Below are 22,837 nucleotides of genomic sequence, written 5' to 3'. Positions count from 1 at the left end.
GCGGAAAGCAAAACAGAAAAGGCGAAAAGCCAAAAGAGATTAAAAAAAAAAAAAAAAAAAACAAAGCGAGGAGAATTGCTTGAACATGAAGCCGCCGTATAACGGCGAAAGCAAAAGTGGGTAAAAAGATTCCTTAAATTTTACACTGGTGGTCCACGTATCCTCTCACTCTCCTTCTGCTTCTTGATATTTTCCTTAATCGATCCTTTTGCTTTCCGCTTATCTGCTCCTGCTTTCTTCCTTGTCCATTCTCTACGCTGTTGGATAACCTTTTCCCCTCCCCTTTTTTAAGTAATTCTTTTTATACCAGGTGAATCAATCTTGATACGCACAAACAAGAATTGGAAATTGAGAATCAAATTTATAAATCAAGGTTAAAATGAGGAGCGTCGATCTTTTTCATTTTTCAGATAAGGGGATGACTTTTCTCAGGAATATGCAGGAATTAGAGCTTTTAAAATCTAAACCCTTCATGGGTTCATTGCATTCTTAACAAATTCCCAACGATCTGAAATCATTATTCACAGGGATTCGGGAATCTAGAAGGCCTATCAAGGCACCTCGATCGATCTCCATCCTTTATATGCGGAACAAAATTAGACCAATTGCACGCGAGAAAGAAGAGTCGAGCTCTACATTTCTTCGATCGTCTAGCATCGGTCTTCCCCAACTACCATGCCGTGGCATGATGAAGCCTACGTTGGAAACGAGGATTAGATCACGGCTATACGAGGAACAGAGCAGCCGAGGATCAGGCGTCATGTGGCTGAATCCGTGAATCGCATACGGACAGCATTAGTGGTAGCCCACAATTCAGAGGCGTACTTCTCTGTGATTGGACGAAAATCGACTGCGCCCTGTTCTTTTGCATTGCGGCCAGGCCCGGTTTCGGACAAGAAATGCTTTCCGGTTTCGATTTATCGATTTTCACTGGAACGGTGACAATCTTCGAAGCTGAAGTTACGAAATTACCCCCGTGCAGAGTGTTTTTGGGGAATTCGTTTTAGACTTTCAGAAAATGGGGGAGGACAGAAGAACCTGCCGAGTGTGTTTGTTTATGGAAATTCCCTGTTCATAAATGAAATTGAAATTGGAAAATGTTAACAAAATTTCCCTTTAGGCAACGATTCCTCAAACCGAGCATGTCCCGAGTAAGGACCAAAATGGAAGGAAAAAATATCAAGAATCAGCCTGCTGCGCCTTCGAACTTTAGAAGGAAAGGGGAATATGTCAAAACAAAACAAGTGATCGTGACAAATTCAGACTGTGAAGTTCCCGTGGCTACGACCGAAAGCCCGAGAGCAACGACCGGAACAGCATTTTTTCGTTAGCCCTGGCTGATGTTCACAAGAACAAATTCGATCTAGCGTGTGGCATGTTCAATCTCTGCCCTCAAGGGTCACTTGTAGGCAATCCATGACTAGGCTTTTCAGCAAAGTGACCGAATTCATCTCATTTAGGAGAAATGATGCAACTTGCGCTAAACAGAAAAAAAGAACACGACAAAGTATTTCGCTCAAGTTGCCGATTAGCCGTGCAATCGCGTCGGTTGTCAAATTTGAGCACTACCAGATATTTTCGCAAAACCTCGGACGGAGCGAAAAGAAAAGTTCATCCACCAATTGGAGTTTGGTCCATGTTCTGAATTATAAATGGACCGGCAGCTTGTCCTGCAAATGCATCAGCAGCAGCTGAATAAAGCGTAAAACGGGCAACAATTTCCCAGGGAGAAAAGAAGAATGATGAAGCGCTACTCCACATGGAAAATGCTAAAAAAATTCACCGGAAAGCTGAGAAATGAGGGGGCAGAGGGGGTTGGGGGCCTTGCTTCTATAAAAGGGAAGCTAAAAATTCACTCATCAGCATCGTTATTCTCTTCCCACTTCAGACACAGTAAACCCAAAAGAAGGCCGATCGAGAAAAGCAGAGATAGAGAGAGAGAGAGAGAGAGAGAGAGAGAGAGAGAGAGAGTTTGCTTCAATCTGAAACAATGGATGCCCCCAAAAGACAACCTTTGCATCTCCAAGCGACTGATATACGTACCCTCTGCAACTGCTGCCTTCGCAGGCAAGCCCCATGCCCATGATTGAATAGAGAGAGAGAGAGAGAGACAGACAGAGAAACAGAGAGAGGGAGAGAGGGAGAGAGGGAGAGGGCAATGGAGGAATTTGTTGTTGAGACCCTTTTGAGCGGCGACGGCGGAGCACAAATTCAGGGCGCCATCGAGCTGAGCAAGCTCGGCAGCAAGCAGAGGCAAAAGCTGGCCGACCGCGGCGTCATTCCTCCATTGATATCGATGCTTCACTCCCAAGACTACGGGGCCACGGAAGCTTCTCTTTTCGCTCTGCTCGCCCTCGCCTTCGGCAGCGAAAGGTACCGCCTTTGTGAGAACCGCGGTTCGGATTGATCGACTAGAAAGCATTTAGATTCCCAAGACTTGCTAATCACCCGCCGACACCTCCGCACGTCTTGAATTTTAGCACATTTCTACATCGATTATTTTAGGTGTTTCGTTGTCCTGACTGACGTTGCGATGCTTTCTTGTGCAGGAACAAGATTCAGATTGTGAAAGGCGGAGCCATTCCGGCAATGCTGAATCTCCTCCGGAGCCGGTCGCTGGTCGAATTGACGGCGACGGCCATGTTGGTCCTCTCCTCTTGCGCCGCCAACAAGCTGCCCATCGCGTCCTCCGGCGCCATCGAAACGCTAATCGCGATCATCTCCGGCGAAACCGCCGCGGATCCCCCTCAGGTCGCCGTCTCGCCGCAGACGGAGCTCGACGCCGTCTCCACGCTCCTCAACCTCTCGACCGCCCCGAATCGCCTCCCTCATCGTGACGTCCGGCGGCGTGCCGGCCCTCCTCGACCTGATCGTCGCCTCCGGCTCGCCGCGGTCCCCGGAGGCCGCCGAGAAGGCGATGGCGGCGCTCGAGAACGCCGTGGCGGCGTCGGCGTCGGCGTCGGCCTCCTCCGGCCGCGCGGTCCGCGAGGTCGCCCGCCACGGCGGCGCGATCAGGGCGCTGGTGGAGGCGGTGGAGGAGGGGTCCCCGGAGTGCCGGGAGCACGCGGTGGCGGTCCTCCTGGCGGTGGTGCGGAGCTGCCGGGAGGAGCACCGGGAGGCGGTCCTGAGGGAGGGCGCCGTGCCGGGGCTGCTGCAGCTGAGCGTGGACGGGACGGGTTGGGCCAAGGAGATGGCGCAGCACCTGCTGCTGCTGCTCCGGGACGACTGCTCCGCCGACTGCGGCGGCGGGAGGGCGAAGCAGCAGCAGCGGCAGCAGCAGCAGAAGAAGAAGACGAAGAAGCAGGAGCTGGTGGAGCAGGTGATGGAGGAGATAGACGCGGAGGGCGCGAGCCTGCGGCTGGTGGAGGAGATGGTGGCGAAGCTGAAGCTCGACCGGTAGCCGGCCGGCCGGCCGGCCAGGCTGAGAAGAAGAAGAAGAGGGAGATCAGCTTGATTAGTGTTTAGGGATTTAATCGAGGGTTAAAGACTGGATTAGTGAATGGGATTAGCTAGGAAAAATATGGTGTACATACAGAGTAAGATTGAATTTAGGGCTTAAGAGCGCTGATTTGACCTTGTTTTATGATCTTGATTTTTTAGGATCAGCACGTTTGGTTTTTGTCACGATAGGCTCGTCTTGCTAGCCCAATGGGCTTGTCCTTGAGCCTAGCCCACCCAAACTGTACATGGATGTTCTTCTCTGGGCCGATTACGGGCCGGGCCCTTGCCCAAACGGGCCTAGCCCGATTCTTCAGGAAAAAGGCCAAGTCGCGGTTCGGGCCTAGGCCCGGTTTGGCTGAGGAATGTCTTTGCTTGGACGAGGCTCTTAACCTATGATATCGTCATTGGATCACACGATGAGTGTAAGTTTTGTTGGTGCCGAGGTCACTTTTTGTAAAGTTCCGTTTGGTTGAAAGTTTATACAAATCTTACCTTACCAGAAAATTTAAAAAAAAAAAAAAAAAACATTAACTATATTACTTATGAATCAACGCACGGATAAGGGTACAGTAAGGACCCCACAACCCAAGGAAAGTCTCCATCTCTCTATTGAGGAAGATACACAACTTGAAACTACAAGATAGGAGTTTTCATTTCTCCCTTTTATTGCTTATAGTTATTGAAATACAAACCTGCTATAGAAATAGAACTATCGAGTTCCGTTCTAACGTTGTTAAAAAAAAAGAAAAAAAAAGTTACGTTCTAACGGATCTCGTGTCGGACAAGAGAGATATGGAGAAATGGAGAAACTGAGAAACGGAGAAACACAATTTTAGTATGGGCGCCGAGCAACATCTCATCCATCAGCCTGGTGCGGGACTTGAAGGCGCTCCTCTTCAGCAATCATCTGGGCGAGTTGTCCCCGGCGCCCATTGACTGGGTCGTTTTCTCGGGCGTTGGCTTCATAGACGAGGCTATGGATGGCATCTGCTCGCCGGTCGTTCGGTACTTGCTGTAGGATTTCCATTATCATGTTACCGCCAAAGACCCTGTGGAGGATGGTGAAGCGTTCGTGCTCTCCCGCGGGAAAGTACGGTGCCCACCTGCAGTCCTTCCAGCACTTTTTCTTCATTACCCGGCAGCGAGCACATGCCCTCCTCCTCCTCCTCCTCCTCCTCCTCCTCACGCCGCCGCCGTCCATCCTTCCTCTTCTTCGCTACAGTTATAGAGGGAAAAGGAGGGGCGGGGAATTTATAGCGAATTATGCCGGTTGGGCGGACGACTTCTGTTATTGTTGATTCACTGGAACCACCGGAGACGGGACTGTGGTCGACTGAGACAGTGTTAGCGGGGCTGGATGTTGACATGTTTGTCCCATTCGCTGCTTTTCACCGTGATTGCCGATGGAGCTAGGAGGAGACACTCTGCAGCTGCGTAAAGCGGAGCAGGTGGAAAGGAGACCGATCTGCAGACGGAAAATGAGAAATTTTGGCACCTTTGACGCCGTGATCTATGTACTGAGATTGCGCCTCTCCGGGGGGGAGAGAGAGAGGGGGACCCATCACCTTTCACGCCGTGATCTGTGAGAGAGAGAGAGAGAGAGCCGGGGGTGGGGGGGACCTTTGAAAGGGGGACCCATCACCTTTCACGCCGTGATCTGTGGACCGAGATCTCGACTACTCGCCGGAGATCTGTGTATTGTGTGGGTTGGGGTGAGGGAATCCAAAACTTTGCAAGGGGTTCATCACCTTCTCGATGGCCAAGGACATCGCCCCCAGCGGCCAACTCGCCCCGACACCGACGACATCGGGAAATCACCACCCCCCGTCCATGCCACTCGTGCCGAGTTCAAGCCGATCCTCTTTGAGGGTTGGATGGCCATGGACATCGCCCCTGGCGACCAACTCTTTGAACGCTTCAAGGATGAATGCTTGGAACGTTCATCGTGGGAGGATGGACGGATGAATATTTGGAATGTTGGTGAATGCTTGAAACGTTCATCTTGGGAGGATGGACGCTTCGAGAATGAACGCAGTAACCAGTAACGCTTCTTTTTATAAGCGCACTTCCAACTTCAGACACCGCTTCTAAATTTGGGCCTCGCTAGGCCCAGCTCACTATTTACGTGGCTTTGGATCCCACTTTGGATGCTCAAACACTAGAGTTAGACCAGGAATAATCAAATCAACCATTGGCGTGAACACTACTCTCTTCAACTTTAATTTGGCAAGCATTTGCTTCACATGCTTGCTCATCGTCTTCTTTAATACCTAATTTATATTGATGAGTAACTGAGTCAAACTATTCTGAAAATCACGTCTCACTTAAACTATTAATACTTTCCATTATTTCATTTTCTTTAATAGATGCATGCCACTTGCTACATTCATGACTAAAGACAGTTCTTTTGTTCAAAGAATGTCTATTTTTTTTTTTTTTCGTTACTGTTGGCAAGATGCTTTGACATGGAGCATGTAAGATGTTATAAAAGTATTTAGAAAAGCACTAAAAACATTGACATGAAAAAGTTAAGCATAATGAGTTATCTTTATATTGTCTGTAAACACTTCGGGAGTGATATTATTTTCTATCGATCTAAAATCACCATGTGCAATTTTCTCCCCTTGTTTCTCTACATCATATGAAACTCAATAAATTTTACTATATTTTATTCATATTTGGTGATTATAGTTCTAAAGTAAGTAGACCATCAAATAGGTGGATCGAGTCGAAAATTGGTCGACTCATATTTGACCTATTTAACCTATTTCGACCCATATTTTTTTAGTGTAAATTTAGTGATCTTTACCCAATTCGACCCATATTACTAAAACCTATTTATATTCTAGAAAAACCCATGCTCACTTTAAGCTATATGCTAACTCGATAAAAACCTAAAATTAAGCTAATTTTTAAAGTTCAACACAATGTATCTACCATTTCCTATAACGACTCCATAGATAACACAACTCCATTTAAGTGATATAAAGACTCAATCAAATTAAGCATTTAGATGGACATCACTTTGGCACTCTAGTGAATTGTTAACTCGGCGGGCCAAATTAATAACAATTGACATGCTTTTAATTAGCACTTCTCTCGGCAAACGGAGGATCATAAAGGAATGTTCTTTAGGTCTACCTATTATGGTAGCTCGATCCCCAAGATATGGTGGCGAGCCTGCGGCTGGTGGAGGAGATGGTGGTGAAGCTGAAGCACGACTGGTAGCCGGTCGGCCACGCTAAGGAGGAGGAGAAGAAGAAGAAGAAGAAGAAGAAGAAGAAGAAGGATCAGCTTGATTAGTGTTTAGGGCTTTAACTGAGGGTTAAAGACTGGATTAGCGAATGGGATTAGCTGGGGAAAAAGATGGTGTACATACAGAGTAAGATTGAATTTAGGGATTAAGAGCGCTGATTTGACCTTGTTTTGTGATCTTGATTTTTTAGGATCAGCACGTTTGGTTTTTGTTACGATAGGCTCATCTTGCTAGCCCAATGGGCTTATCCTTTAGCCTAGCCCACCCAAACTGTACTTTGACGTTCTTCTCTGGGCCGATCACGGGCCGGGCCCTTGCCCAAATGGGCCTAGCCCGATTCCTCGGGAATTAGGCCAAATCTCGGTTCGGGCCTAGGCCCGGTTTGGTTGAGGAATGTCTTTCAATCTGACCTGTAAACTTTCAATTTGTTGAATCTACTATCTAATCCCTCACAAGGTTCCAATCCGTCCTTGGGTACTATTTCCAAGTTTTTCGCCATCCTAACTTTTTTTATTACTTTTCGTTATCATTTAGTATTTATAAACATTATAACATTTCCATTTAAGTATACATGAGCTTGTGATCTCTATAATAGTAAAAGTATAATGTTGTTTATTGTTATATTGGGCTGATATTCTTACTAATTAAAGAATAATAATTTTTTTTGCAATGATATTAGTTTCTCTATAAATAATTGTACTCATGTTAATCTAAATATTGTTCTTTTATATAGATGAAATTTTGAAAATTTCGTGCTTCATTTTTTCATAGTAAAATTTAGTTAAAATTGTAAATTAGAAAATTAAAATAGTAGGAATATTGATTTGATAGAACTCTAATGAGATTTTCCATTATCCATTATAGAGATTAAGTTAAAGTATACTTAACTAAAACTATCTTAATACATATAAAGAAAAAAATGTAATTTTTTGTTGATTTGGGAAATAGATTGACGTGGAGAGATCTAAAATTTAGACGACGATGTAATGATAAAAAAAAATGTGAATAGTGCCAAAGGACTTGTTTGACTTTATTATGGAATGTTGAAAATTAGATTGAACAAATTTAAATTTAAGGGCAAGAATAGACCTTTAGGAATAATTCAAATACCATATTGAATAAATTAAAAATATATAAATGATATCGTATACTACATTAAAGTTAAAAAAATCATTTGTGCTATTTTTCCATTTTTTTAGAGACTTAAGGTTTGGTAAATTTTGATTTTAGCGTAACTTTTAAGTTGGATTCTGTTGTGAGATTGCACACTGACTCGAAATGCTTATCGAAGAGCTCCTTATTTAAAGGCAAAGTTAAATTAAGTAAGGTCAAACTTCTTTAAAATAAACTCAATAGTGAAATTAAAATTGAAAACTAGAGGTTACATTAAGGTATATTTTTTCATAACAATTATTAAATTTGCAAACAAAAGTGCTCCACATTAATTATTGGTTAAGCAACAAGCTTAATAAGAGTTAGTTTTGCCAATAATATTATTGCATGCGTACAACTTTTAAATCTAAATAACTTATCGAAAAAAGTTATATAAAACTTCAAACTATACCAATTATGACAATTATGATAACATTAAAAATACCAAATTATATCCATATATATTTATCATAAATTTTTTATTGTGACATTGTTAAACATTTACTTTCTTTAGTTGTTTTCAATCAAAATAATGTCGTCTGTATTTTGCTTCCCATACATACGTCTAAATTGTTTACTTATCTTTAACTTGACAGAATTTTGATCGAAGGTACATATGTCACACTGTACAAATTATAATTTAGGATTTTCAATACCTTTTGACCTATGTTATTTTCTATTCTCCGAGTTAATTTAATAAGTAATTTTTATATCAGATTTTCTTTTCTTACATCGACCTCTAAATAAAATACTACGGAAACAAAAATCATACGCAAGAAACGGCGAGAACAAAAAACCCTAGATCAACCTCAGCTTCTTCCTATCCGTCGGCCCTCAGTCCTTCCCGAATACTCTCCACGCCGTCGCCGTCTCCACCTCCCATCTCCATCTCCATCCTCTCCCACCGCCGCCGCCGCCGCGGCGCCTTCTTGAGGTCTTTCCTCGCCCGATTAGGGTTTTCTCGCGCCGAACAATCTCGTCCCTTAGCTCATTATCAGGCTCTGTTTCCATTTCCAGGCTGCGATTCTGCTTTTCCGTTTCTTCCTGGAGGGTTCGAAGATAAGAGGCGGCAGTCATGGCCGACGCGTTGATAGAGGAAAGGGCTGCGTTGATGGGGATAGACATGTCCCAGATTGATCTCGATTCGGTTCAGCTCCCTCCAGGGGAAGATTTCGGCATCATCAGGTTCGTTCCTCTCGCGCTGGTAACTGAGCGATTCGTCCCTTCTGTACTTTGTTTCGGTCTTGAGAAGAGGATTTTTCGGGCTTGGGTTTACGCGTTTGGTTTCGTGGATGTTAGCTCTATAGATGTATTCGGTGCTGTTACGGAAAACTGGGAAGAAGCACTTGGTTCCGCGTGTTCTTGTGTAGAGCGGATTTGTGTGAAAATTTGAAGGCACGGTTCGTTGAAAATCGAAAAAATGGATCTTTACCCAATAGAAAATGGTAACTGTCCAATTCGCCTCCTGGGTTTTGTCCCTTGAAGTACTTTAGGTTCGAGAGAGCGCAAAAGTGACGGGCTGGGTGCTTGCCCGGTGATAGGCCTGTGTCTTTTTTTTCGGATTATTGGGCAGAGTCTGATCGAGTGGCGATGGTTGAGTGAGAAAGGAACTAAGAAGCACAAATAGCTGGAGTGGAAAACGATGAGGCGTCTTAGATTCCACTGGGTGAAGCGTTTCGTGGAAAGAAGTTTGAATTGAGTGCTTTAGTATTCTTACCGTGTTTCATTATGACCGTGCTTTTTCTTTTTGGTATTGGTTCCTTACTTGATCTTTTCATGGCAGTGATGATGATGATCTTTATCAGGAGGATACTTTGGAGTTGGATACAGGGTTGGGAAATATTATTATTGTTGATAATCTCCCTGTTGTTCCCCGTGAGAAATTTGACAAGCTTGAAGGCGTTGTTCGCAAAATCTATAGTCAGATTGGTGTGATTAAAGACGATGGCCTTTGGATGCCTGTTGATCCAGATACACAGAAGACTCTAGGATACTGCTTTATCGAGTACAACACTGCTCAGGTGCTCTCTCTCTCTCTCCCCCCCCCCCAACAAAAAGAAAGAGCACACCACTCCTTGTCCCAGTCAGTGTGTTTGCGTTTGATGAGTTTTTGTAAATGTTTTAGGGATTAATGCTTTGCAGCATACACATAGTGAACAAGATAAGCTGATGCATTGAATTCTCTATCATCCTAATGTGCCAAACTTTGCACATATCAGTTGTCTTAATTGGCAAAATGAAAAATTTTACAGGGCTTTATCTTGCAGTTGGTAAGTGTGTCAAATATATCTTTCTGATTGCGTAACTCTTCCTCTTGACATTGTTGCAGGAAGCTGAGCTTGCCAAAGAGAAGACGAATGGGTATAAGTTGGATAGATCCCATATTTTTGCCGTAAGCATGTTTGAGGACTTTGATAGGTTTATGAGAGTTCCTGATGAATGGGCACCTCCCGAAACAAAGCCATACACCCCAGGGGTAGTTACTCGAATCCTTCTTCATATGTTGATTTATTTATTCTTTTAGCCCGTAGTTGCTTTGACCAGCACAGTTTCATCAATCATTTATTCTTAGTATGATAAAGCATGTCAGTTCATGTTGTGTTTACCTCTTTCTCACTCTTGTCTCAATGCTCTGAATCAAGATTTATGTTAATTGAATTTAATTTTAACGCAAGCATCAGGTCGAATTTAAGATGTAGGTGTAGATGTTTTGAAGGCATTACATCATGCAGCAGAGTTTGTATTTGCTTAATGTGTTTTGCTGGACTACCCACCTTTTTCCTAGGAGTTATTTTGGGTGCTCAATCGTTGTGTAGTTTACTTTGTCATCCAACATAAAAGTTAGCTTTTTGTATATTTTACAGGAGAATCTTCAGCAGTGGCTCACCGATGAAAAAGCTCGTGATCAGTTTGTCATTCGTGCTGGCTCAGATACTGAGGTTCTGTGGAATGACGCTAGACAGTTGAAGCCCGAGCCTGTCCACAGACGTGCTGTGAGTGCAATGCTAGGGTTTCCCCTTTTTATGCATTTAACTTCTTGAACCATCTTATTTGAATTTGATGAATGTGCTATGTCTTTTTGCTGTGACAGTTCTGGACAGAGAGTTTTGTGCAATGGTCGCCCCTGGGAACTTATTTAGCAACAGTGCACCGGCAGGGTTCTGCAGTTTGGGAGGCGCCTCTACCTTTAATCGTCTGATGCGCTATGCTCATCCTCAGGTTATATACCTACATTATACTTTGTCTTTGTATCTTTAGCTCATGCTGTCTCAATCTCAAGCACTATAACGACAAATGCAGGTGAAACTGATTGATTTTTCACCTAGTGAGAAATATTTGGTGACGTATAGCAGCCATGAACCAAGCAATCCCCGAGATCCTCAGGTTTTTGAATTTCGTGCAATGTTGTATCTTCTGTTTCTTTTTTTCTTTTTTTCCACTTTCAATTCTCCTTTCTTATTTGAGCTACCATGCAGAGGGTTGTGATAAATATTTTTGACGTGAGAACGGGGAAAATAATGAGAGATTTCAAAGGAAGTGCTGATGATTTTGCTGTTGGTGGAACTGGAGCTGTCACAGGAGTCTCTTGGCCCGTTTTCAGGTTATTTACCCATTCTCTCTCTCCCTGATTCTCTCTTAGTGGGTTCGTTAATGCATGGACCTCTTTTACCTTTTTTGTTACGCTTTTTGTGATTGTAGTGTGTGTGTGTGGGGGAAAAATATAATTACTTATTTAGTGGAACAGGTGGGGTGGAGGAAGAGATGACAAGTACTTCGCTCGAATTGGGAAAAGTGTTGTCTCTGTCTATGAAACAGAAACCTTTTCACTCATTGACAAGAAATCTCTGAAAGTTGAAAATGTGATGGACTTTAACTGGTCTCCAACCGATCCCATTTTAGCGCTGTATGTTCCTGAACTTGGTGGTGGAAACCAACCAGCTAGGGTGAGTGTGTTGTTCCTGTAGTCTCTTCCAAATAATCTGGTGGTGATTTTCCTAATCTTGTTTCACACTTAATAGGTGAGCCTTGTCCAAATACCTAGCAAGGAGGAACTGCGACAGAAGAATCTTTTCAGCGTTAGTGATTGCAAGATGTATTGGCAGAGCAATGGGGACTATCTAGCTGTCAAGGTGGACCGTTATACGAAAACAAAGAAGAGTACTTACACAGGCTTTGAGCTCTTCAGAATCAAAGAACGAGATATACCTATTGAGGTTTTGGAGCTTGAGAATAAGAATGACAAGATTATTGCCTTCGCTTGGGAGCCCAAGGGCCATAGATTTGCAGTAATCCATGGTGATGGTCCACGGCCTGATGTGAGCTTCTACTCGATGAGGAGTGGCAATAACACAGGCCGTGTTTCAAAGCTAACCACCCTCAAGGGGAAGCAAGCAAATTTTCTTTTCTGGTCACCTGCTGGTCGCTACATTATACTTGCTGGATTAAAAAATTTCAATGGTCAGTTGGAATTTTACAATGTGGATGAGCTTGAAACCATGGCTACAGCAGAGCATTTCATGGCAACAGATATTGAATGGGATCCTACAGGAAGGTAATTAAGAATTCTCTGGATCGGGTAGCTTGTCATAATTAAACTATGCATTATTTGTCTATGATAAATGGCTAGGAGCAGAAATTAGAAGTGTAATTGGTGATTTTGGGAAGCTTATTAGCACTAAATTATGCATATTTTTCTAATAAATGGCTGGGAGGAGAAATAAGAAGTGTAATTGTTGATTTGCTTCTGTTGTCCATTTTATGCTGTAAATATCTCTCTCTCTCTCTCTCTTGTGATGCTGAATCTTTTGGTGCTATTAGATATGTTGCAACAGCTGTGACTTCAGTACACGAGATGGAAAATGGTTTCAACATATGGTCCTTTAATGGCAAGCTTCTGTACCGGATTCTGAAGGATCATTTCTTTCAGGTGTGTATTAACTTACTTTGTTCTAGTTCTTTTTATGTGGTTGACTTTATGGAACGTGGATGCTTCCCAGGACTTTTTTTAACTCCATTTTATTTCTAACCTGTGAAAGTTTTCTTTCTTGACTGGATTACTGGTTACTTTGTTATGTGAAATAGATTGGCAGTTTATGGCTCCGTTTGGTTCAGTATTGCCAAGGCCCCCTTCGGAAAAATATTAGGCATTTGGTTCAGCTTTTTGAGGCCTCATTGGCCAAATGCTAGCATTTGAAGTGCTAAGTGAGGGTTTAATGACTTTTTTTCTTTCCAATATTGCCCTCACTGATAATTGTGTTTTCCTCTTTTGCCCTCAAAAACTGTTCAACTTCTTCCTTGGACTTGCTGGTCAACCGGCGAAGCTTAGCTGGCGGAGCTCAACTGCCAGGAAGCCTCGCCTGAGGTCACGCTGCCTGAGGTTGTGTGACCCAGGGTTACCTCAGGCGAGCCACCTCCCACCAGCAGCAGCAGCAGCAGCAGCATCAGCTTGAGCTGCCTCCCCCACGATTTTGCCCTCTTTGACGCATCTGCATCTCTTTTTTTTTTTCCCCTGAAAGTTGCTTTACAAAATATACATCAAAATGAGTATCTAAACACTCTTGCCTTCACCAAATGCCCATTCATTCAAAGATACTTGGGGAAATTTTGCATTTCCCCAAAGTCGAACCAAATGGGCCCTATATGCGTGAAGAATCAGAATTATATTCTTGGCTCTGCTCTTGACTGTTCATTTAGTTTGTGCGATGTTTGCTCTCAGAAAACCTCACCTTTTGTGGACATTTATTTGGTTGCAGTTTTTATGGCGCCCGAGGCCACCATCATTGCTAAGTCCTGAGAAGGAAGAAGAGATCGCAAAGAACTTGAAGAAGTACAGCAAGAAGTATGAGGCAGAGGATCAGGATGTGTCAATGCTGTTGAGCGAGCAGGACCGTGAGAAGCGCAAGATGTTGAAGGATGAATGGGAAAAATGGGTAAGCAGGTGGAAGCAGATGCAGGAAGAGGAGAAGTTGGAGAGACAGAACCTGAGAGATGGAGAAGCTAGTGATGAGGAAGAAGAGTATGAAGCGAAAGAAGTAGAGGTCGAGGAATTATTGGATGTTTCTGAGGAGGTTCTTTCTTTTGACTACGAGGAGTGAGGGATCAGCCATTCTTTTGGATCTTTCTTCGTCCATCCTGCTTCCAGTTTCAACAGTGGGTTATCGTGCAGTGACCAGTAATATATCTTATAAGCTCTGGCACTGGCTATCAGAAGATGTTTTTTCCTTTTGCTTTCCTTCTTAGGGGATGCATGTCAGAGAAGAGAGTCTGTGTTGTTCTTTCAAGGAATTTAACTGTTTTAAGATGGATACCTACTTTAACAAAGTTTTGTAGTGCGTTGCTTGCACTAAGCCATGGGTTCTCGTTCATGTTTTCTTTGTGACTCCATAATGCTCCAGCGAACTTCCTGTAGAAATGGGTGTCCTCAATTTGCTCTCTTGCTCGCTTGCTAATGTCCTAGTTTATATACACTCTTAGGTAAACTAATTCTGATTGCTTGCGACTGCACTCTCTTATCCTCTTTTCAGTTACATGTTAATCTGTTTAAGTCATCGAAGTTTTACCAGAAGGAAAAGTTAAACGCAACATGTTGGGCACTGTTCTATTAAACTGCACTTGGATGGGAAGTGGTGTTTTGCCTAGCTCCTCGTCTCCTTATTTTCATTCATAGAATTTACTAAATAGAAAGAATGCGCTAAGAAAACCCAATTCCAGTTGAAAACTGAAGTAAAGATTTGACACTGGCTGGCCTCTCTGCTTCATTCTATAATCCCGGTATTGATGTTTTTGTTCTTCCCGGGTGGTAGTTACCTTAGAAGAAGCAGGTTGATCAATTTAAGAATTGTGTTTCTGAATTTTGTTTCTGCAGAGGGAGCAAATGATGAGTACACAGCCAAAATTAAATCCACTTAAGCTGGATGTGTGTATGCGGTGCAAATATCGTTTCCCTAACATCCGTATGACACAGGCAAAAGGGAGAGCGAGAGGACAGAGTGACAAATTCGTTCCTCATTCAATACACCTGGGAAACAGCACTATTGTTTCAGGCCTGGTACAATGGATCAGTTTCATCCGCCGGGGCCATGAGAGTTGGACTCATATTGCTTCATCAATGGATGAGGAACCATTGGAACAAAATACAAGAGATACAACAGAAACTGGTGGGGAGAGAGTGACAAAGAGCGCGGAGCAGAGCAGCAGAGGCATAAAAAAAAATCAATCTCTAAGTAATTACCCGAAGGTTTCACATCCACACCCGTCACTTCACTCGCTGATGCTTGTGGTGGAGTACTACTAGCAGGCTTCATCGGAGACTCTGGTGCTACTGGTCTGGGCACATCCGGTGGATTTGCGCAACGAATTAGCGCCCAGTTCACGCTCTGAAAGAACGGGTGCTGTTTGATTTCGGTGGCCCCACGCCTATAAGCGAGCCAATGCTGTGGTTCCTTAATAAGTAACCCTCTGATCAAGTCTCTTGCGGCAAAACTCACACTCGGTGTCTCGGGAAATCTCAATGGCTGCCCCACAACGTTGATCAGGGTAGCACGGTTCCCTGCCCCCTTGAATGGGGTCTTCCCATACAAAAGCTCATAAAGAAAGATTCCGAATGTCCACCAATCTACCGCACTGCCATGTCCTTCACCTTTAATTATTTCAGGTGCCAAGTACTCATGAGTACCAACAAAGGACATAGATCGGGCATTTGTAGGTTCTGCTATGAGCTCAGGGAGAGGGCTCACTTGGTGATATATTTCGGTCCTAGGTTTAATCTTCTTTTCCTTTTTGCTCTTGCTTGAAAATAAGCGTGGTGTGAAACATGCGGGTTGGATGCAATCTGGTTGCATTACACAGGTCGGTTCGATGCAAGCAGGCTGAACGCAGAATGCTGAGCTCTTTGACTCAAAGCTTGAGTTTGAGGATTTGACCAGAGTGGGGGAGACAGCACATCTTAGAGAGAGATCGAAATCTGAAAGCATTATGTGTCCATCTTCCCTAACTAGAACATTCTCTGGTTTAAGGTCTCTATAGATGATCCCAAGCATATGCAAGTACTCCAAAGAAAGGAGAACTTCCGCCACATAAAACCTGCAAAGCAGAGGATTCATGAAGTTATGAGCAACTATTCTTGGCAAATAATATCATGCCTGAGCATGAATAAACAAAAAACTTCAGCTCCTGGCAATTAAAAAATCAGCTTTATCATCATTGTCATTATCTCCAGAGAAATTTAACAAAGTTGGCAAAGATCATGTCGACTTGGACAATAATCAATTCATCAAAAGAGTCCTATGCAGTTCACCAAGACCCATTAGGGATGGGAAAATTTACAGATGATTCGAGGACTAAGCTTAAACATCTTCACAACCGTGTGTAAAATGTGAAAGTGATGAATACGTGTATTTTAGTGGTCAGGCAATTGGGCTTAAAAAGACATTATTGGAACAATCTATTGGCTAACAAAATTCAAGTTCTATAAACAGAGTCTAAGTTGGCCTGAATACAATCGGGCAGGAAGAAGAGATTTCACAATATGGAAAAACACAGAGATCTAATTCAAAGAAGCAGCAACATGAGACATTAAAGGAAATAATTAGAAGTGCCCAGTCAATGAGAACTATGTCTCCTTCTTAAAATTTATAAACAAAGTCAGATCCGTCCAAATGCACCAATCCAGAAAATGAAAAAACTGATGATCATTGACACTTCTTGGGATCATATTGGGTCTACTAAGTCACAGGACAATAGATTATGGCATACACAAGGTGAAATCCTTAAGTTTTGAACACAGAAATTACAGATTCAACTTCTTCCTGGCCCAGAAAGAAGCTCAATAGCAAACACTTTCCCTCCAAAAAGCCTTATAACATTTTCTGTAATCCTAAACATCTTTTAGTCATCAAGTAGCAATAGAAAAATCATATAATTCCTCACCTGGCAGCATGCTCGGAAAAATACTTTCCTGGTTGCCTTTGCCGGAGAGCATGCAGATCCCCCCCGGGACAAAACTCCATTACCAAGCAAGTGAACTTATCGGTCTCAAAGTGTGCATACAAAGTTGGAAGGAAGGGATGATCCAGAGACTGCAATATCTCCCTTTCTGTCTGAGCCCTCAGAAGCTTCTTCCGACCGGCCAAAGCTTCTTTATCCATGACCTTTGTGGCAAAATAACTTCGGGTGCCTTTCAACTCAGATAGATACACACTGCCTATATCTCCACACCCCAATTTCTTCAAGAACCTGAAGCTATCCAACCCCAATGCCCCAAAACGAGATCGCACAGCTTGGATTGCTTCCCATCTTGTATCATTTGCCTTGTGAGGCTTGTACATGGCGCTGCTCAAACTGCTTGAGCTGCTCTCATCGCTAACATCACTCCCTGTACTGCCTCTGTAAAGGCTGGTTTTCCTGCTTTCAATAAAGTCACATGAGTTGCTAACATCTGCACTTTCACCCGGTTTCTCAATACTGCTCATACATTCACTAACTTCCGTGTTGGTGAAACTCTGTTTGGCCTCTGCATATAAAGTGGCAGAACACATGCTGTTTTGAGGGCTGGGGCAAAAATTTACTTTTGAAAGAGATGCCAACTGACTGCTCGACAGGCCAGAACTTCCTTTACATGTGCCTAGAACACGGCTTTCAGGCTCTACTAAACCACTTGTATCAGAGTTCCCAGAATCATTGACGACTTGCTTCACAGAAGATTTGGTTTCTGCCATTTTATAGCCCTGTTTAGAACTACCTGATGATTTATCAATAACACCATTCGGGATTACTTGTTCGGATTTCCCCTTGCTTTTATAGAAAGCTTGTCCTGCCAAGCTTGGCAATTCTTCGCTTTGCATGCCACTTTGGGCCGATTTCTGCGACTGCTTCTCATTGCTAAGCGAACCATTCGAGTGCCGGATCGGCCTCACACTGGAACTAGGCGTACTTGCAGAGGATGCAGTAGACGATCCATTTCTAGATTGTCTAGGAGAGGGAGGCCGAGATGGCCGAGGAGTACTCGATATCGAAGGCGTACTACTCCCTATTAAAGCTGCCGAATTCTGACTCTTTGGTATAGGACTCAATTCATCAAAGAGAGGCTCCATAAAAGCAATTCAATACCGAACAGAATTAAATCCCAAGGGCGGAGCTATGGGCGACACCCTCTTTCAGCTAAAGTTGCTCGCTACAGAATATTCAGCCTATTCCTCATTCTGGACCCAAGCAACTGTCACAAGACAATCGACCATTTTCAGATAAGAACATAAATCCTCCAGAGAACACAAACATACCCTAGAAATAGCTAACCCACGAAAAAGAAAATGCATCTCAAGCAAGATATGACTCGATGAAAGTAGAAAAGAAATATTGCGTGTCAGACCAGAAATTCAAGATGCATAGCGTGACTCACAATCCACCAAATGTCAACATCCCTATTATCAAAAGAAGAAGAAGAAGAAAAGAAGAGGAAGAAGATGAAGAAGAAGAATGTCGGCATCGTACAAATGAATCAAGAACTTGAGTTCTCCACAAGTACACAGGCATTGCAGGCCGCACTGCCTTGACAATTCAATCAACGCCCATCGCCGCCAGCCTTGGGGAGCACACAACCGCCCCCATCCAAGTCACTCCAGAAATGAACCCGAAGCCAAGCAAAGGCAAAAAGCCCCCCGGGCGGCGCTTAAACTATTCCGCCAGACGACGGCGTCAACGGAAAAATCAAGAAACGCGACGCGCGCATCATTGCCAACCGATCAAGAAAAGGCGAATCGGGCGGCGACCCTTTTCCAGGCGACGAAAACCCACAAAGAAAAAGACATCAGCGAGGAGAAAAAAAGGGTCACCTGATCAGCAGAGACGGGGGGGTGGGAGAGGGATCCTCATCAATGCAGAGAAAGCGAAGCCTCGTGACTCTAGTGAGAGAGAGAGAGAGGGAGAGGGAAAAAAGGGGAGGAAAGAATCATGAGACCCGCCAAAAACCGAAAGGGGAAAAAGGGGGCAAGGAAGCTGAGGGAGGGAAAGTGATGCAGCTTTGCGGGAGGGGGAGTGTGGCTGCTGTTAATGGTGGTGGGGAAGTCTTCTTCTTTCTGCTTCGGCGAGGAAGAGCGATTTAGATCGGATCGGAAGAGAGAGAGAAAGAGAGAGAGAGAGAGAGAGAGAGATTGAATGATGACTATAGAGTGAAAATGAATAAAATCTTTCCCTTTTTTTTTAATGGGGGAGGGAGGGAAAAACAAAGAGGTTGCCCTGTCGTTTTTTCGTCGTTTGTTTAGTGGGTGGGTTTTGCTCTTGGGGGAAAGAACTTTGAGATCAGCAAGAATTGAGGATGAATGGTGCTAGAGATATGCAGAAAAGAGAAGAAATTAAAATGACGATAAAAGGGGATATTCTCGTGATCGATTTTTGAATGAATTTTGGCAGGCCGGATATGTTTCAATATAAATGGTCACTTTCTAAGTAGGGTTGATTATGTTGATCGCGACTCGAAAGAACATGCCGATGGGGTTTAGATTTGACCCATTTTTGATTGGAGGAGAGGAAGTCGTGAAAATATGTACATAAGATTAACATTATATTTAGAGAATCGAACCTAAATGGTTATGAGGTGTGTAGAATATTCTTCAGGTCAAACATTTAGGTGCTGTTGAATTGAACACTTGGATATGGTTCCTAGCTTAATAAATTAGCATAGCGTCCTCCTCGATGTTGATATTATTTGTGACATTGCCGGCTTCATTATCTACTATATTTATAATACGACTTCGAAAGCCCTCTAAAGGTCAGAGATGGATGCTATACATTTTTTTAATGGTCGATTCTTGTGGGCTGATAAGTGTAATTACAATTAAAACACTTTGAGCGGCGAGCAGTTCGAGCAATATAATCTTTCGTCAAGTTGTAGTGGCACGACTTATCGATCTCTTTACAAATACATAGGACTGACCAGTTAAGTCTCGTGATTCATTAATACATAACTTAGCTTTTATATATACCATTTTCTCATTTAACTCACTAAAAAAGTATTGGTAAAAAAGAGGAGCAGAGAATATGCTAATTGGAGCGGTCTTTTCTAGCAATTTTTGGATGTTCCCTAGGGCTTCTTGTTCTTGAAATTGGAAAACAATTGAGAAAAAAGAGAGGAGGTCCTCGAGTGGATGGAAAGAATGTGATTTTGGGGCACTCTATGGAACATTTTCTTTTTGTTTGCAATCCCATGATCCAATCTTATATGTCATTTCAACTTTAGCTATCCAATTGGGAAATTGATATTATTATACTATTTTCCATTTTATTCAGACTAGTAATGTTGAGCTGTGCTGATCATTGGTAGGGAACATCTCCTAATAGTAATTTTGTTATTGCTTTTCTTGTTGTGTGATTTTTCATTACGAAGATTTGATTAATCTTATCGCCTCATTCTACAGTATGGTTCTTGACCACTAAAAATAGTAATAGCACGATTGATCGATGACAAATTTCCAAAAACCCACCTACTTTAATTAGAAATACTTATGTTTTTAAAATACAATAAGTATTCTTTGACGTATATCCTGAAAATTCTCTTTAAAATTCTCTATTCAACTTGTACCATTATATTTTGTATATAAAAATTATAATAATGAAGGCCTCGTTTTAGTCATGAAAGTGTGATAATCATATTATATATTTATCACTACACTCGCGACTACTTATTAGTATTACTACGATTACAAATTATAACATGATCTTTTAATTATGACCGTACCACAAATAACTGAAAATAAATAAATACTAGATAAATCTTCTGATATATATGGAGCACTAAACTCATAAGCGGCTATTGAAATGGTAGTTGTAATGCTCTATGCAATTCGAAATCCAATTTGGAGATTCCATGGTAGTTTGCTATTCACTAACCCAAAGGGCGTCCATCTTATATCATTACTTAAACTAAACAACGCGATGGCAACTAATCCCTAGCGACACGATACTTATTACATCACAACACACGAAAAGATTCGGATCTCTTTCGGAGACCATGTCCCTGAGAAAGAACATGCGCAAAAGCTGAAAACTTCCCAGGAACCAACCAACCAACCACCTACGAAAAAACCCGGAGACTCCTCTGCAAGAGCTGTCCCATTTCTTTCCCTCACGCTACAGTCTTTTTTTAATCTGTTCCTCCCCTTAATTTAATCTCCAGTTTGGACTTTTGGAGAGGACGAAAGATTCTCTCTCTGTTTTTATATTATTGTCAATATTGAAAGTTTCGTTTTTTCATCAAAATTGGAGAAACAACTCGATATAATTATCACTGTCATGCGATGATCTAGCTGCTACGGAAATTTTTAAATTGGTGTCGTCCTTTATCCTAATTGGCCGGAGCCAACCTGATTGACTGAGCATGGGTTCGGTTTGGTATCGGTTTGTGGATTTGGGTTCAAATGCAAGATTCATGGAGGGTTCATGCACCATTGACTAAGAACGAATAATGAGTAAAAGAGGAGAGGATACAAAATGTGTGAATTTAAGTTCACGGGAGGTCCGATGTAACACTGCTCCAACCCATTGATTTGAGATGAGCAGAGTCCATTGCCATGAGAAATCGAAACTCATCAATACTATGATAAACAAATTTGACCTCATAATTTCATGTCGGAAAGATACCGTGACCTGAACTACTATGCCGCCGTGGCGGCCTCCTAGCTGCTGCTTCCGCCACCATCGGTGTTAGGAAAAAGTTAAGCTTTCGTTCTCATTGGCTAATACCGTGATCGGAATTATAAACGCAGGGGAGTTCAACTAGAGATCACATGGGATAAAGCAAAAACCCCCCCACCAAACCCAAAATTCATATCATCCACGAGAACGAGGAGGAGAGAGGAGAGGTGGCGGGGTCACATGCCCGCACGTGAGCACGTGGCCGGCTGTCGTGCCCCACGCCCTGCCCCCGGGGGGGCGCCCCGCGCGCTAACGTGCGCCGGAGGCGCGCGATAACCCCCGAAACCATCGCTTGCTCGCTCTTCGTTCTCGCGCGGGGTGTGCCCATAGCAATTCGCCGTCCCCTCCCCTCCTGCCCTTTTTCTTTTAAATTACTAAGGGCGCTCCCGACAGAAAGCGTGGGTCCCAAAACGACAGGCCGTCCGGGGGGACTTTTAGCGGGGAGGGGGCGGGGCCCGCGTGCGTGTCTGTGTAGGGCTGACGGTGAGCAGGGAAAAGGCGCGCATCTGGTTGTTGAGTGGTCCTCGACGATAGCGACACACTCATTTCCACGTGGGCCCCTCCCCTTCCACCCCCCCGGGGGCCGGTCGGTGGGACCCGGTGTCCGACTTGGAAGATCGGACGGCTGAGGACGGCCCCATCCGGGGGGATTAGAGCCGGTCGGGCCCCAGCGGGGAGGTCGAGGCTCGCGTAGATGCCGACGCGTGTGATGATTGATCGCGGGGGAAGGTCTGCTTCCGGGCCCCTTAGGAACCCGTGGGCCACCGAGAAGTGGGCCTGCTTGCGGAGACAAGAAGGAAAAAGCCCATTATCGAGAACATGCCTTTAAATCCGATTTGCTTTCCGGCGTGCATGCCTGTACATGCTCGTGGAATGTCGAGCGGGGGGCAATCCCCAGGAATCCCTCGACAGAAAACAAAAGATTTCTAGACTCATCCCGGACATAACACGACCGGAAAAACCCGATAACGATACGAGCAATTCAATAAGTGATCTCGGGTCGAATTGATATTGATAATGCCGATCCGATCCGAGCCAAAATTGCCTGAGAGTTTGTGTTAATCCTAATCTGGTGATGTAGAACGCCTCGAGGAGCGATGTGCAATTACTTGTGCACATCGCGCAAGATGAAGAGGGTCTCCGGATTTTCTTCCGGGAACGTGACGTGGCGAACCATGATCAGTCTGGTCCACATCATCACCCGCAGAATTTAGTCGAGCAGCCCCATGTTAATTAAGTTGGTGATCTCATAGCTCCCTCTCGATGTCATCCAAAATGTCAAGGTCATTCTTTTAGCTGCTT

General features: G+C 43.6%; 3 protein-coding genes and 1 non-coding gene across 5 annotated transcripts; 2 read left to right on the top strand and 2 right to left on the bottom strand.

The window, feature by feature from the left end:
* Positions 1-1,845: 1,845 nt before the first annotated feature.
* On the top strand, positions 1,846-3,583 carry LOC104422647 (translation initiation factor IF-2). The gene is made up of 2 exons (XM_010035032.3): positions 1,846-2,373; positions 2,550-3,583. The coding sequence occupies exons 1-2, from the start codon at positions 2,159-2,161 to the stop codon at positions 3,463-3,465; spliced, it is 1,131 nt and encodes a 376-aa protein (XP_010033334.2). The 5' UTR covers positions 1,846-2,158; the 3' UTR covers positions 3,466-3,583.
* A 441-nt stretch (positions 3,584-4,024) lies between these two features.
* Positions 4,025-5,452, bottom strand: LOC104422646. The gene is made up of 2 exons (XR_005546930.1): positions 5,084-5,452; positions 4,025-4,906 (listed from the first exon to the last, which is right to left on the bottom strand). It is a non-coding gene; the product is annotated as an uncharacterized LOC104422646 (transcript).
* A 3,170-nt stretch (positions 5,453-8,622) lies between these two features.
* Positions 8,623-14,221, top strand: LOC104422645 (eukaryotic translation initiation factor 3 subunit B). The gene is given in 12 exon segments (XM_018864187.2): positions 8,623-9,034; positions 9,633-9,870; positions 10,179-10,325; positions 10,714-10,842; positions 10,941-11,019; positions 11,022-11,068; positions 11,150-11,233; positions 11,326-11,450; positions 11,595-11,793; positions 11,869-12,401; positions 12,668-12,776; positions 13,603-14,221. Coding segments are annotated over 12 exon segments (2,142 nt in total). The 5' UTR covers positions 8,623-8,924; the 3' UTR covers positions 13,945-14,221.
* A 611-nt stretch (positions 14,222-14,832) lies between these two features.
* Positions 14,833-19,006, bottom strand: LOC104422644 (protein kinase PVPK-1). Of its 2 annotated transcripts, none has more exons than XM_010035028.3 (3): positions 18,679-19,006; positions 16,778-18,062; positions 14,833-15,931 (listed from the first exon to the last, which is right to left on the bottom strand). In XM_010035028.3, exons 2-3 carry the CDS (start codon positions 17,938-17,940, stop codon positions 14,914-14,916), a joined length of 2,181 nt encoding a protein of 726 aa, XP_010033330.2. In that variant the 5' UTR covers positions 17,941-18,062; positions 18,679-19,006; the 3' UTR covers positions 14,833-14,913. The 2 variants fall into 2 exon arrangements, with proteins under 2 accessions (XP_010033330.2, XP_010033331.2); XM_010035029.3 differs by lacking the exon at positions 18,679-19,006 and adding an exon at positions 18,338-18,647.
* Positions 19,007-22,837: the final 3,831 nt, after the last annotated feature.

This window comes from Eucalyptus grandis, chromosome 10, assembly GCF_016545825.1.
Source record: "Eucalyptus grandis isolate ANBG69807.140 chromosome 10, ASM1654582v1, whole genome shotgun sequence".
NCBI classification, from domain to species: domain Eukaryota; kingdom Viridiplantae; phylum Streptophyta; class Magnoliopsida; order Myrtales; family Myrtaceae; genus Eucalyptus; species Eucalyptus grandis.
This window is presented reverse-complemented; position numbering and strand designations above follow the sequence as displayed.